General features: G+C 39.2%; 1 protein-coding gene across 1 annotated transcript in view; it reads left to right on the top strand.

Moving 5' to 3' along the window:
* Positions 1–14378, top strand: part of LOC115230713 (dual specificity protein phosphatase 10-like) — a 26128-nt gene extending 11750 nt beyond the window's left edge. The window contains exons 3-5 of the mRNA XM_029800847.2: positions 5691–5870; positions 7713–7898; positions 13467–14378. Coding sequence (XP_029656707.1) covers positions 5691–5870; positions 7713–7898; positions 13467–13741 — 641 coding nt within the window. The 3' untranslated portion in view covers positions 13742–14378. The remainder of the gene's footprint in view (positions 1–5690; positions 5871–7712; positions 7899–13466) is intronic.
* Positions 14379–15868: the final 1490 nt, after the last annotated feature.

The following is a 15868-nucleotide window of genomic DNA, read 5'->3' on the forward strand; positions in this document are numbered from 1 at the left end:
GCTTCTTTCAGTTTCCGTCTACCAAATCCACTCACAAGGCTTTGGTCGGCCCGAGGCTATAGCAGAAGACACTTGCCCAAGGTGCCACGCAGTGGGACTGAACCCGGAACCATGTGGTTGCTAAACAAGCTACTTACCACACAGCCACTCCTGCGCCTCAAGTTTCATATATAAAATTTTAAAAAAATTTGCTTTTAAGGCAGATCTTCCCACATTCTTCCAATGCCTTTTTTTTCTGTTCTTTTCTTTCTCCTGGTGAGGGTAAGATCTCACTCAATCTATGAAGCTATGTAAATACAAGGAGAACAACAGCAATTGTAGCATCATCCTGGAATGATGATGTCATGTGCTATATTTAGCTTTTATTTAAATCCAGGCGTAAACAATTAAATCACGGCTCTGCAGACTAGCTTAGAATTAATGAAGGCTTTTGATGCGTGTTATAGTGGTAGTCCTGAAGTTTAGCACGCGAAACCCTCTAAGCATTTGCTTTTAAAACATAACCTATGGTACACTAATTAAGCCAACCTACTAGAAATAGCAGCCAAATCTCCCACAAATTACACCTTACCGTCTTGGGCCATGAGGGAAACCTCTAAGTGATAGATAAATCTGGAAGAAATAGCAGCCAAATCTCCCTCAAATTACACCTTTCCGTCTTATTAATGTTCATATGTGAAGGAAACCTCTAAGTGATAGATAAATGTGGTAGAAATAGTAGCCAAAATCTCCCTCAAATTACACCTTACCGACTTATTAATGTTTGTGTGTATGAGCCAGTGAGGGAAACCTGTAAGTGATAGATACATCTGGTAGAAATAGCAGCCAAATCTCCCTCAAATCACACCCTACTGTTTTATGTATGTATATATGAATGTATGAGCCAATGAGGGAGACCTCTACATGGTAGCTAAGCCTGGTAGAAATAGCAGCCAAATCTCCCTCAAATCACACCCTACTGTTTTATGTATGTATATATGAATGTATGAGCCAATGAGGGAGACCTCTACATGGTAGCTAGACCTGGTAGAAATAGCAACCAAATCACACCTTACAGTCGTATGCATGTATGTGTGTATGCATGTATGAGCCAATGAGGGAGACCTCTACATGGTAGCTAGACCTGGTAGAAATAGCAGCCAAATCTCCCTCAAATCACACCCTCCTGCCTTATGTATGTATATATATATAACGGGAAGCTTTATGAAAATAGACAAAAGACGAAGGCAGGTGGAAAACAAACGAACAATTGTATTAGTATATATATATATATATATATATATATATATATAATATATATATATATATATATATATACATAAGCTAATGAGGGGTTTTTCTACATGGTAGCTAGGCCTGGTTGAAATAGCAGCCATGTAGAGGTCTCCTTCATTGGCTGGGATTTTCTTTGTTAAAGAAGGGTATTTAGAAAATCACCTAATTTAATTTTAGGTATATAAGACTCGAAAGGAGAGGAAAAAAAGTGGAACGGTCACGGCTAGAGCGCTTCTTTAATCAAGCTATGCTGGTGCCAAACAACTGCAGCGGCATCCAGCAATGATGTCATATAACATTAGATATTAAAATCTTAAAATAGATAACCCCCCCTCCCCATCTCTGTGTAAGACGGAGCAACTAGGTACGACTTTCATTCACGTCATTCACACACCAACGCCTGTTTTTCCTGTTTTAAGAAGTACACTTTAGATTGATCTCTCGCTCTCTCTCCTTGGCATAAGCTGTTTGGAAACGGAAAACATATGTGCAACTGCAGATAGGTGTGTGTGTGGAAGTTGTATGTTTGAAATAATGACCTGCAAAACTAAATGCACTTGAGAGGAACGACTGAGATATGTACGGTGGAGAGCAAGTAACGAGGTGGCTTTTTAACCCTTTAGTGTTCAGATTACTCTGTTAAATGTAATACTTTTTCACTCAAATTGAGTGTTCAGATTAGTGTTCAGATTTAGTGTTCAGATTACTCTGTTAAATGTAATACTTTTTCACTCAAATTGAGTGTTCAGATTAGTGTTCAGATTTAGTGTTCAGATTACTCTGTTAAATGTAATACTTTTTCACTCAAATTGTTTTGAATTAATCCTGGATCATCTTACAGCTTTGAGGTTTCAATGATCTGATTACTTATTTTTAGAATGGCATTGTAGGTTAGGTGTGAGAGGATAGACATCGCCAGTTTAAACACTAAAGGGTTAAGTATATGGATAGTTGTCTTGGTGGCTTGGCAAGCGGGTAGCTAGATCGGTAGCTGGGTAGCTTGGTAAGTACATGGGTAGGTAGATATGTTTCTTTATTAGCCACACAGGGCTGCACGCAGACGGGACAAATTACAAGGTAGAGCTTTTCTTTTGGGAATAAAAAAGGGGGTTTGGTTTTCGATCAAAAGGGATCGTAAAAGGAAAGAAAGTGGAAAGCAAAAAAAAAAAGAGGGGGGATAAAAATAAAAGGAAAAGGGGAAAAAATGGATCAATAAGGATCGTTATCACAGAAATGTCAATATAAAGTGTAAAGGAGAGGAGAGGTGAGGTTTACCCGTGGAAAGAAAAGCCCACGGAAAAGACCACGGTAACCTCGGTCAATGAAGTCACATGTTATTATTATTATTTTTTGCAAATAAGCAACTCTGTATTAATTTTTACGGTTCATAGGATCATAATCAAGGGGGCTTCGTCAGATAGATGGTTTGGTAAATAGATGGGTACATGACTAGTTGTCTTATGAATTAGTTTGGTACATTGGTAGCTGGGCAGTTTGGATACCAAGGTGGCTTGGTACAGAGATGAGTTGTTGGCTAAGCGACTTGGTGAGCAGGTGGGTTGGTGGCTAGGTTTCTTGGTCAATAGATGGGTAGACATCTTGATGGTTTGGTCGGTAGGTAGGTAAATTGCTTGGTAAATAGATGGACGGCTCGTTATCTAGCTAGCTTGTTGAGTTAGAGGTTAATCAGAGAGATAGGTAACTTGATGGATGCATGGAGTGGTAGCTAGGTGGGTAAGTAGATGATCAGTTAATTATGATTTTATTCAACATATCCTCCTCCAAGATTCTTACATTTATTGCAGCGGCCCCCTTCAATTTTTCTAAGCCCTTGTAAAAGAATTTGGAAGGTTGGGCTTCCAACCAGGTCTTTCGCGACACCCTTAAAGCCAGGAACCGTAGATAGATAGGTAGATGGATGGATGGATAGATATATAGATATATATTTCTTTATTGCCCACAAGGGGCTAAACATAGAGGGGACAAACAAGGACAGACAAAGGGATTAAGTCGATTACATCGACCCCCTACCCAGTGCGAAACTGGTACTTTATTTATCGACCCCGAAAGGATGAAAGGTAAAGTCGACCTCGGCGGAATTTGAACTCAGAACGTAACGACAGACGAAATACCGCTAAGATATATAGATAGATAGATACGGACGGACATTAAGAGAGCTGTAGGCGACTAAGGATTAAGGTTTAAATATTTTAAAATTCATTCTTAGATATATATCTTGACCGGACATAGCTTTTTTTATAACTCGTCATCTCCTGAAATTAGATAGATGTAGATAAGTAGTTAAGTGGTATGTAAGAGAGAGAAAACGGACTTTCGTAGAATTCCTGTCTGCCAAAATTCCATTCACAAAGTATTAGTCATCTCGAGACTGTAATCAGAGAAAGAACACTTGCCCCTCCACCAACCCACCCAAGACTGCGCTCAAGGATCGCTTGAACCCGGCACCATTTTGTCGTGAATCAAGCTTCTTAACGACGTGTCCAGTTTGTCATTGGCTCCTTTGTGTGTGTGTGTGTGTGTGTGTGTGTGTGTGTGTGTGTTGTGTGTGTGTGTGTGGTGCCGAGGCGTGCGCCGGTCACACGTCTGACGCGAGCCGACACCGCGTCTACGTTTATCTGCTGACCCAGTTTCGAAACAGCAGCTGGCAAGACGTAGGATGCGTCATAGGTTAGGATGTGTGGCGGGGTGGATGGTTGAGGTAAGGTAAGATGGCTAGAAAAAGAAAGGTAGGTAGGTAGATAGATGTAGGCAGAGAGAAATAAATTGATAGATTGATAAAAGAAATAGGTAGTTATAGAGGTAGATAGGTAAGTAGGTAGGTAGATAGATAGATAGACAGAGGTACAGAGAAAGATGGATAGATAGATAGAGGGTAGAGAGAAATAGGTAGATAGATAGATTGAGGGTAGAGGGAAATAGATAGATAAGCAGATAGAGAGAGAGGCATAGACAGAGGTACAGAGAAAGATGGATGGATAGATAGATAGAGGGTAGAGAGAAATAGGTAGATAGATAGATTGAGGGTAGAGGGAAATAGATAGATAGACAGATAGAGAGAGAGAGAGAGAGGCATAGACAGAGGTACAGAGAAAGATGGATAGATAGATAGAGGGTAGAGAGAAAGATGGATAGATAGATTGATAGAGGGTAGAGAGAAATAGATAGATAGATAGATAGATATGTGTGCATATATGAGAGAGAGAGAGAGAAATAGATAGATAGATAGATGGAGGGTAGAGAGAAATAGGTAGATAGATAGATTGATAGAGGGTAGAGAGAAATAGATAGAGGGTAGAGATAGATAGATAGAGGGTAGAGAGAAATAGATAGAGGGTAGAGAGAAATAGATAGATAGAGGGTAGAGAGAAATAGATAGATAGATAGAGGGTAGAGATAGATAGATAGAGGGTAGAGAGAAATAGATAGATAGAGGGTAGAGAGAAATAGATAGATAGATAGAGGGTAGAGAGAAGTAGGTAGAGAGAAATAGATTGATAGAGGGTAGAGAGAAATAGGTAGATAGATAGAGGGTAGAGAGAAATAGATAGATAGTGGGTGGAGAGGGATAGACATGTAGTTAGGGTACCTATCTTAAGTTTTTTTCCATTGTTTAACCGTGGGTCACTTTTGATCACGTAAATCTGAGCTACCGTAACCGAACGTTTCAATGTGTCCATGTTTTGGGGGTTTATTTCTTATTTTTATTTATATTTCATTACATTTAGGATGTAATTTGAGGAGGGAATGGTAATTGCTATTTCTAGCTAAGTCGGTCGTGAAACCAGGTAGAGGCGGGGGCTGCTTAGGTTTTGCGTATGTATGTGTGTGTAATTATGTATTTTTGCATTTGTATGAGCTGTGTATATATGCATGTATAGATGTGTGTAAATGTATATGTATACGTGTAAACGTGTATATATTTATATTCATGTTCGTGCATATGTCCGTCTGTCTACCTGTCTCTCTGTCTATGTATATACACGCACACGTAATTAATTGATTTTGTCGAGCTTAATAAAAGCAATTTAACATAAAACTGAATGATCATTCGATACTTTTTGTTGAGTACATATCTATTATATACCTTTACAAGGATTGTGTTGACGGAGACTTAATCAGAAACCTGGAAAGTCCTTGAGACCGAAGGTTCCAGAAAATCGATGTAATTCCCGTGTGTATGCGCGGGCGCGCATGTGTTCATAGCTGTTTATTCATCAAACAGGATAATCTAAGTGTATATAATATATAAAACGACACAAATTCATAAACTAGAATGTTTGTATAACTTTATTGTATCTACGAAGCAATACCAGATACTCAATGACCAAGATATTCGTACAAATGTATTTGTGAAACAACACACATATAATATAATCTTCCGTTTCTATTTGCAGGGGGTTTACGGGAATTCAAGTCAAAACACGAAAATCTATGCGACAATTTACTATGGATGCCGTCAGAATGTCGTTTGTTATCGTCAGAGTGTCGTATAGTACACAGTCCTTTGACGCCATTAGTTGAACATCAAATCGAAGCAGCCGAGGTTTCACGAATATTGCCTTTTCTCTATTTAGGTGAGAACCGTTTTTTATAATCATTTAGAATATTATCATTCACCATCCATTGTTTGTCATCAATCATCAATCAAATTTTAGACCTAATTTTGTGTTTCGTTTTGAGATTTTTCCCTTCTCCACCCCGTCCTTGCTTGGTTTGGACGATGTCTTGCCTCTCCAGCACTGCCGCCATGTTGTTGTCTTTTGTGACTATCGTCACTATCATTTCTCCATGCCTTCCTCTGCCATATATATGGCCCATCTTTTATTCAGATATTGTGTATCTAGGACTACATCATCTAATGTGCCCTTGCTATTGTTTAGCTCCAAATTAATCCTGATCTTGTACGCCAATTATGAAAATTACTCCAGCTGTTAGCTTCCTGTCTTTTATTTAGATATGGTGTACCTAGCACAACCTTATCTTTCCTCCCTATTGTAAGACTCCTGTTCAGCCTTGATCCAATACACCAGTGATCAATGGACAATCCAGCTGACACCATGTTTTTTCTTCATTCGGTCATAGTGTATCTAGGACTACATTATCTAATATGTTCTTTGTTCTTCAACCCCTAGTTTGAGGGTTATGTCATCTAATATGTCCTGGTTGATACTTTTTAGCAAGTAGAACAAACCACATGGGACCTTCCTTAATTTCGTTGGGCAGTGGTTCTAAATAGGGAGATTACAGTCTTGAGATGACTAATATATCGTGAATGGAATTTTGGCAGACAGGAATTCTATGAAAGTCCGTTTTCTCTCTCTTACATACCACTTAGCTACTTATCTACAAACCACATCGGGCCTTCCTTAATTTTATTGGGCAGTGATTCTAAATAGTGGGGGATACAATGTTTTCAGGGTCTACATGAATAAAAGGGGACATTTGTAAGGTCACTAAAGTTTCTGAGGAGACCACAGATGTTTTTTTAGGGGTCACGCACAACTTTAACTGCCAGACAAGCATACAATCACCTTTTAAAGTGTCATACAAATAAAATGGGATGTTTGTAGTGTCACTGACGTTTTATTTCTCTGGGGTTCATGTTTCAGAGGAGAACGCAGAAGTTTTTGAAGGGGTCATAGACAGCTTTAACTTCTAGATCGACAGCATCAATCTTTATAGGGTTCACATTGTCAGAACTTTCAATTTAAAACAAAAATCTAGGCCTTGTACCTATAGTAAAAAGGATTGTTATTATTATTATTATTAAGGTGCTGGAGAAAAGAATTCAAGCATTTCATCTGTCTTTATGTTCTGAATTCAAATTCCACCGAGGTTGACTTTGCCTTTCATCCTTTTCGGGCTCAATAAAATAAGGACCAGTTGAGCACTGGGAGTCAATGTAATCAATTTAACCCAACTCCCCTGAAATTGCAGTCCTTGTCCCAAAATTGGAAATATTATCATTATTAACAAGGTGGTGAGCTGGCAGAACCGTTAGCACACTGGGCGAAATACTTAGCGGTATTTCACTCGTCGCTCTGTTCAACTTTGCGTTCGTCCATTTGGAGTCGATAAATTAAGTAAGTACCAGTTGAGTACTAGAGTCAATTCAACTGACCAGTCGCCTCCCAACCAAATTTCAGGCCTTGTGCCTTTAGTAGAAAGGATTATTATTATTATTGCATTTTATCTATCATCTATCTTTACATTCTGAGTTCAAATTCCACCATGCCCCACCATGCTCAGTTTTGCCTTTCGTCTTTTCGGGGTCGATAAATTAAGTACCAGTTGAGTTCTGGGGTCAATGTAATCGACTTACCTCCTCCCCAAAATTGCTGCCCTCGTGGCAAAATTTGTAACCATTATTTTTATTATTATTATTATTATTATTATTATTATTATTATTATTTCAGGTAACGAGCGAGATGCTGGTAATTTACAAATTCTGAAAGAGTTAGATATAACTTATATTTTAAATGTCACGTCACATGTTCGACCCCATTTCGAGAGTCAAGGCATTCATTACAAAACGATACCAGTAACGGACAGCGGTCACCAAAATCTACGGAAGTACTTTGATGATGCCATAGAATATATAGGTAAATATCAATCTATTTGTATGTCTGTAACCATCTGTGCATCATACTTGATTACATACATGTTTGAAAGGCAAATTTATTGTGATATTTGTCCAGAAATAACATCTCTTATGGGTGTTCTGTGTTGAAAAGCACAATGTATATTGTGGGCAGATGAAAATTTTCTCACTTGCTGTTGCTGGGGCGATTTTTGACCCCTTTCATATATATATTGTGTTTTTAGGCACAGCATGTTCACGAGATGTTATCTCTGGACAAGTGGTGCTGTAAATTTGCCTTTCAACTGTGTATTTATGTAAAGTTGATACATACGTAGATGGCTGTTTTCACCTAATGCTCCTTTTATTATGCATAACTAATCTATCTATGAAATATAAGTGTAAGAGTGACTGTGTGGTAAGAAGCTTGCTTCCCAACCACATGATTCCGGGTTCAGTCCCACTGCATGGCACCTTGGGCAAGTGTCGTCTACTATAGCCTCAGGCTGACAAAAACCTTGTGTGTTTGGTAGACAGAAACTGAAAGAAGCCCATCATACATGTATGTGTGTGTGCGCACACGCACATCTGTATTTGTGCCCCCATCACTGCTTGGCAACATATGTTGGTATGTTTACATCCCTGTGACTTAGCGGTTCAGCAAAAGACAATGACAATAAGTACTAGGCTTTAAAAATAGGTTCTGGGGTTGATTTGTTTGACTAAAATTCTTCAAGGTGGCGCCTCCAGCATGAGGTCACAGTCAAATGAATGAAATAAATAAGATATATGACTCCACTTCTTAATGTGTGTGTGTGTGTGTGTATATATATAAATATATATATATATATATGGTCCAGGGGGAAATGTTTTGAGAAGTAGGAAGGCATTCCGCATGAAATAAGGTTTTACATATGCAATGATAATGAGCTGAGAACTGATTATCCTTGCAATTAGTAGGTACATACTCCCTCCATGGGTGTTTAAAATCTCAAAACAAACAACAACCAAAGAGATAAATGCTCAACAGTCAGTTGAAATGTTTGGACTATATATATATATGTATATATATGTATATATATAACAATGTAGACTGGAGTGGGTCAAATGAAAGGAAAGCAACTGGATGTGTTTCAGCCTTGTTATAACTCATCAGTGAAATCTATTTGGTCTCAGTTTGCAGTACTGACAGTAATCAGTGCACACACACACGTGTGTGTATACATGTGCATGAATATATATGTGTATTTATTAATATGCATACGTGTGTGTGTGTATATATATGCATACGTGTATATATATGCATACGTGTATATATATGCATACGTGTATATATATGCATACATGTATATATATATATGCATACGTGTATATATGTATATGTGCATGTGTGTATATATGCATATATTGCATGTGTGTATATATATATATGCATACGTATATGTATATATGTGCTTGTGTGTATATATATATATATATATTTGTGCATGTGTGTATATGCATGTGTATATATGTGCATGTGTGTGTGTGTATCATCATCATCATCATCATCGTTTAACGTCCGCTTTCCATGCTAGCATGGGTTGGACGCTTCAACTGGGGTCTGTGTATATATATATATGCATGTGTATATGTGTGTGTGTGCATGCATGCATATATACGTCGCGTGCACACCTTTATTTTTTCATTTCCAGCTTCTAGAATTTTTCTTTTCATATTTATTCCTCTATTCTTCATACTTTCTTCGTCTTTTCTTTGTCTCCCTCTTTCCCTCTTCTCTCTCTCTCTCTCTCTCTCTCTTTCTCATCACTGATTGACGTACACACACATACACACACACACACACACATACACATACGTACGCGCGCACACTCACGCACGCCCAGACGGACGCACGCATGCGAGCTCGCACTCTCACTCTCACTCACGGGCTTTAACGTTCGCTTCACTCAACAGCCCCGTCTTTTCTTTGTCTCCCTCTCTCCCCCTCTCTCTTTCTTATCACTGATGGACGTACACACACACACACACACCACACACACACACAGACACACACACGTACGCACGCCCAGACGGACGGACGCACGCACGCACGCGAGCTCGCACTCTCACTCTCACTCAACGGGCTTTAAAACGTTCGCTTCACTCAAACATCCCCCGAACACACAGACACACAACACAACTCACAACACGCTTCGACTCCGACTCCGACTGCTGAAAGCCGAAGCGGCGGCGGCGGTGGGAGGAGGAGGAGGAGGAGGGAAAGTGAGGGAGAAGGAAAGCAAACAACCAAATCGGCTGGAAAAACAGAGGACGTTCACCTTGTACTAATAGGCATAGCGTAGTGGCGGTGGCGGTGGTGGCGGTGGGAGTACTAGAAATGGTAGTGGTGATGGTGTGAGGGGGGGGGTAAGTGAAGTCAGTCGCTGCTGCTGATGCCGCCGTCGCTGAGAGAACTTTTCTGACTTAATGACTCATCGACGCATGCACCCCCCCCCCTCGCCATCTCCTTTTTCTCTCCGTTAGTAAAGCATATACTCTTTTACTCTTTTACTTGTATCAGTCATTTGACTGCGGCCATGCTGGAGCACCGCCTTTTTTAATCGAGCAAATCGACCCCGGGACTTATTCTTTTTGTAAGCCCAGTACTTATTCTATCGGTCTACTTTTGCCGAACCGCTAAGTAACGGGGACGCAAACACACCAGCATCGGTTGTCAAGCAATGCTAGGGGGACAAACACAGACACACAAACATATACACACACATACACATATATATATACATATACACGACAGGCTTCTTTCAGTTTCCGTCTACCAAATCCACTCACAAGGCATTGGTCGGCCAGGGGCTATAGTAGAAGACACTTGCCCAAGATGCCACGCAGTGGGACTGAACCCGGAACCATGTGGTTGGTAAGCAAGCTACTTACCACACAGCCACTCCTGCGCCTATATAGAATTTTATTCGGATCTTTTCGGTTTGAACGGCAGTTTTTTAAAATAATTTCCACGTAACCAAACACTTTTAAACTTAGTATACTGGTAGAATGTGTTTATAAAACATCTTTTTTCTCTTGGCTTTATTGAGGAAATTCTATAGTTTGTAAGATATTTGTTGTTTTTTTCTTCAATTTCTGCAATTTCAACCAACCAATGACGTCTATTGAGGTAAAAAAAAAACATTCTGTGCCGTATGAATATGTCCCTCGTTTAAGAAACAGATTGGGTTTATTTACATTTGTGAAGAAAAAAGATACCCTTCCCCCACCCCTAACCCTAACATAGATTGAAATGCAATAGATCGATACTAGGGTCATAATTATGGGTAACAATTTCATATGACACCGCTAGAAAAAACTGCCAGTCAAACCGAAAAGATCCCTTAATTCTATCGGTTTCTTTTACCAAGCCTGTAAGTTGCGGGGACGTAAACACACCAACATCGGTTTTTAGCAATGATGGTGGGGACAAACACAGACACACAAATACATAAGAATATATATGTACTAGCAGTATCGCCTGGCGTTGCTCGGGTTTGTTTCGACCCTTTAGAATTGGAAACACAGACACACAAATTCAGCTAAAATTCTTTGAAGATGGTGCTCCAGTATGGCCACAGTCTGACTGAGACAAGTAAAAGAAAAAATAGAAATATAAGAACTTATTAAACAAGGTGATTCATCCAGGGTACAAATTGTCTTTCATGGAAGTTTCTGTGGGTGCAGTCCTGGGGTCAGCTGTTTGGTTCACAAGGAGCTTGACTGACCCTTGACCTGTCTGGCTTTTAGTCCTCCATGGTGACCACAATATCCATCTCACCTGGTAAGCCAGAGGTGGGTGCAGTTTGATCGCTGACCACCCAACCATGAAATGGATGGTTCCTGGCTTAGATAGGGGTCAGTATCAGGGTTTTTCTCACCTGACCCTTATTGTGCTCGCAAGCTGGAGTCAGCACCCCCCCGAGTGGTGTGGCTTAGCAGAATGGTCATAATTGGATTGTTTTGTTGTTTTTTTTTTGATCAAAGGTCTGCTCCAGTTGTGCTAACCATGGGCTAAACAACAGCAGCAGCGATGCTATCATTATCGCTCCTAGAATGACCCACCTCTACTGCCCACCCCCACTTCAGCCCCATCTTCGCCACTGCCACCACCACTGTAGACACATAGGGACTTTGGAGATGAGGGAGGGGGTGTAATTTCCTCTGTACCCCCCCCCCCGTTCCATCCCACCCATCCCCCCAGACACTTTCCTTTCTATCCCTTTTTTTTTCTCTTCTGGCAATCTTAAAAAGGAGGCATGAGTCACACAGGATGACGGGGGGGGGGGGGGGGGGCTATGGACAATTTAGCTTATGGGGTGGGGGGCGATGGGGGGTGAATGAGGTTCACATGGTGGAGTGGTAATGATGGCGGCGGTGGTGGTGGTGGTGGGTGAGTGAGGTGGTCTGATGTGAGTAGATGGTGACTGGGGGGATAGGGGTAGATGAGTCCCCCCCCCTTGTTTAAAATGGCTGGGGGCGATGAGTGACGAATAAAAAGGGGGCAAAGAAACATTTTATGCCTGTGTGTGTATGTGTACATATATATCCTTTTATTCTTATGCTTGTTTCAGTTGGCAGACTGCGGCCATGCTGGGGCACCCCCTTGAAGAGTTTTGGTCCAACGAATTGAATCGACCCCAAGACTTTCTTTCCCTTTTTCTTTTTTACAAGTAGCACTTATTTTATCAGTCTCTTTTGCCTGACTGCTAAGTTACGTAATGGCAGACGAAATACCTATTTCTTTACTACCCACAAGGGGCTAAACACAGAGGGGACAAACAAGGACAGACAAACGGATTAAGTCGATTACATCAACCCCAGTGCGCAACTGGTACTTAATTTATCGACCCCGAAAGGATGAAAGGCAAAGTTGACCTCGGCGGAATTTGAACTCAGAACGTAGCGGCAGACGAAATACTGCTAAGCATTTTGCTCGGCATGCTAACATTTCTGCCAGCTCACCGCCTTCCAGTCAAACCCTCTAACCCATGCCAGCATGGAAAGCAGATGTTAAATGATTTTTTTTTTTTTTTTTTTTTTTTTACTTGTTTCAGTCATTTGACTGCGGCCATGCTGGAGCACCGCCTTTAATCAAGCAACTCGACCCCGGGACTTATTCTTTGTAAGCCCAGTACTTATTCTATCGGTCTCTTGTGCCGAACCGCTAAGTGACGGGGACATAAATACACCAGCATCGGTTGTCAAGCAATGCTAGGGGGACAAACGCAAGCATATACACACACATATATATATATATATATACATATATACGACGGGCTTCTTTCAGTTTCCGTCTACCAAATCCACTCACAAGGCTTTGGTCGGCCCGAGGCTATAATAGAAGACACTTGCCCAAGGTGCCACACAGTGGGACTGAACCCGGAACCATGTGGTTGGTAAACAAACTACTTACCACACAGCCACTCCTGCGCCCTGATGATGATATTTTTCTTGAAGTTTGTAAATTTCTTATGATGTCAACAACAAAAAATTCTGTTCATTTTATCTTAGATTTTAATTTTCTTTTCCTTTTGTTTATTTGCAGATGAGGCCAAACGAAACGGCGCCAAGATCTTAATCCATTGTCAAGCTGGGGTATCACGGTCGGCAACGGTGACCATCGCATATTTATTGAAACACTCCACCCTCAGTATGACAGATGCTTACCGATACGTAAAGCAGAAGCGTGCCATCATTTCGCCGAATTTTAACTTCATGGGACAACTTATGGAGTTTGAACAATCCTTAAACAACGGACTCTCGCCTCGAATCCATGAGAAATCCCGAGAAGAGTTTGATGAGATTGACCGCTGGTTATAGCGAAGCGTCCAGTTTTTGTAAATCCTGTGTATATCTTTTGATTGTATCTATACGCACGCGCGCGCATGTGTGTGTGTTTGAGAGAGAGAGAGAGAGAGAGCAAAGTGAAACGAGAGGAGTCGTGGCCGAAAGAGGCTTCTCGTAGCAACATGTCTTTCGGCTCAAAGCCGCGAATTGACCAAGCCAGTCAGGGAAAAATAAAAAGCTGTCTTTGATGGAGAAGTGCGTTCGATATATCTTCCAGGTTCCATCAACCGCCTGGGAGATTGTTTTGGGATTTTTCTTTTGTTTTTTTTTTGTCACATACGCATGCTGTGTGTCACACCTACTGAGTCTGTAACGTGAAGACAACGTAAAGACATGCAAATATATGGTACACGTGTGTGCGTGTGTGTGTGTGTGTGTGTGTGAGACTTGCGAATCGGTCTAATGAAGCTAGTCTTATTAAATCTCTCTCTCTATCTCTCTGTCTTGAAACAAACGATAAATGAGTGATGGTGAAAATTCCTCAAAAATAGCCAATTCACAAATGCAATCAACTAATCAAAACACACAACTACTACCACTGCTGTCATCACCATCAATCATTTGCCATTGTAATATAATATATATATATATATATGTATGTATATATGTATGTATATATGTATGTATGTATATGTATGTATGTATATATATGTATGTATATATAGTATGTATGTAATGTATATATATATATGGTATATATATATATAATGTATTATATATATATGTATGTATATATATGTATAATATATATGTGTGTATATATATATATATATAATATATGTATATATATGTGTGTGTATGTAGTCTGAACAGTATTGATACAAATGTCACTAGTCAGAAATAATAATGATAATAATAATAATGACTACAGCAACCCTTCTGAACACACTAAAATATGCTACCAGTGATACGTTGAGGTCGATGGTATTTGTTAAAGCCCCCTTCAATCTCAAAACTGCTGGCCTTGCACCAAAATCAGAAACAATTATTATTATTATTATTGTTATTATCAGTTGACCATCACTCCTCATCTCTCCTTTTCTCAGAATGTGTGTGTGTGTGTGTGATATCTGTAATAGTAGTGTTGTTATTTGCAATAATCTTCCCTTTTTGTGTGGTGTGTGTATAATATATGTATGTATGTATGTGTATATATACACACATACCATCTGGAAGATGTAAGAGATGTGGGAGAGAGAGCAGGTAAAGACAGGTCTTGTAACAATGGCATTGACAGATGGTGTTGAACCATATATATATATATATATATATATATATATATATTAAAAGCCAAATAACTGAAATATCATTATATATATGTAATGTGTTTTCAACTATGAACATTCCAGTATTATCAAAATGAGATTCGAGAGAGAATAAAGATAAAAATGAGAATCAAAGACATTAAAAGATACAGCCAGTATGATTATATAAAATTGTGTATCTACCTTTATTCATCTATATGTTTATTTATATATCTGTATCTATCTGTCTAATTTGTCTGTCTGTCTGTCTGTTGGTTGTTTTGGTCTGTTTATTGAAAAATATAAGATAAAAATCTATAAAAAGAAAAAAAAACTTGAATAAGTTATACACAAATTCACACATGTTGTTGGGGAGGGTTTTTTTTGTAGGGGTTGGCGGGGATTGGCCAGAAGAAAAAATGAAATTAAAGACACTCAGAGAAAGAAAGAAAAATATTTAATTGAAATTTTAAACAAAACCCACCGACATTTCAGTTTGTTGTTTTCAAACAAACAATAATTTGAAAAGAAAAAAAGATGATTGAATAATGTTATTATTATCATCCTGATTATTAATAATATTATTATTATCAATATTATTATTATTATTATAATGGATGGACAAATATTTACGGAATGATAAAGAAGAAATATGAACACAAAACAAAATGGCCACCATCATCATCATTGCCTCACAGCTTTTCTTCAAGAAATATATTATTATATTCATTAAACTTGAAAGAAAGTTGTGTGGAATTGGGAGCTAAAAGTGAGATTCATTCTTTCTGAACAATTCTTTTGTACATTTTTAGGGGATATTTTTTTTTTTTTATTCAATTATAAATATATATTTTTT

The sequence above is a fragment of the Octopus sinensis genome, unplaced genomic scaffold (genome assembly GCF_006345805.1).
Source record: "Octopus sinensis unplaced genomic scaffold, ASM634580v1 Contig16174, whole genome shotgun sequence".
Lineage (NCBI taxonomy): Eukaryota > Metazoa > Mollusca > Cephalopoda > Octopoda > Octopodidae > Octopus > Octopus sinensis.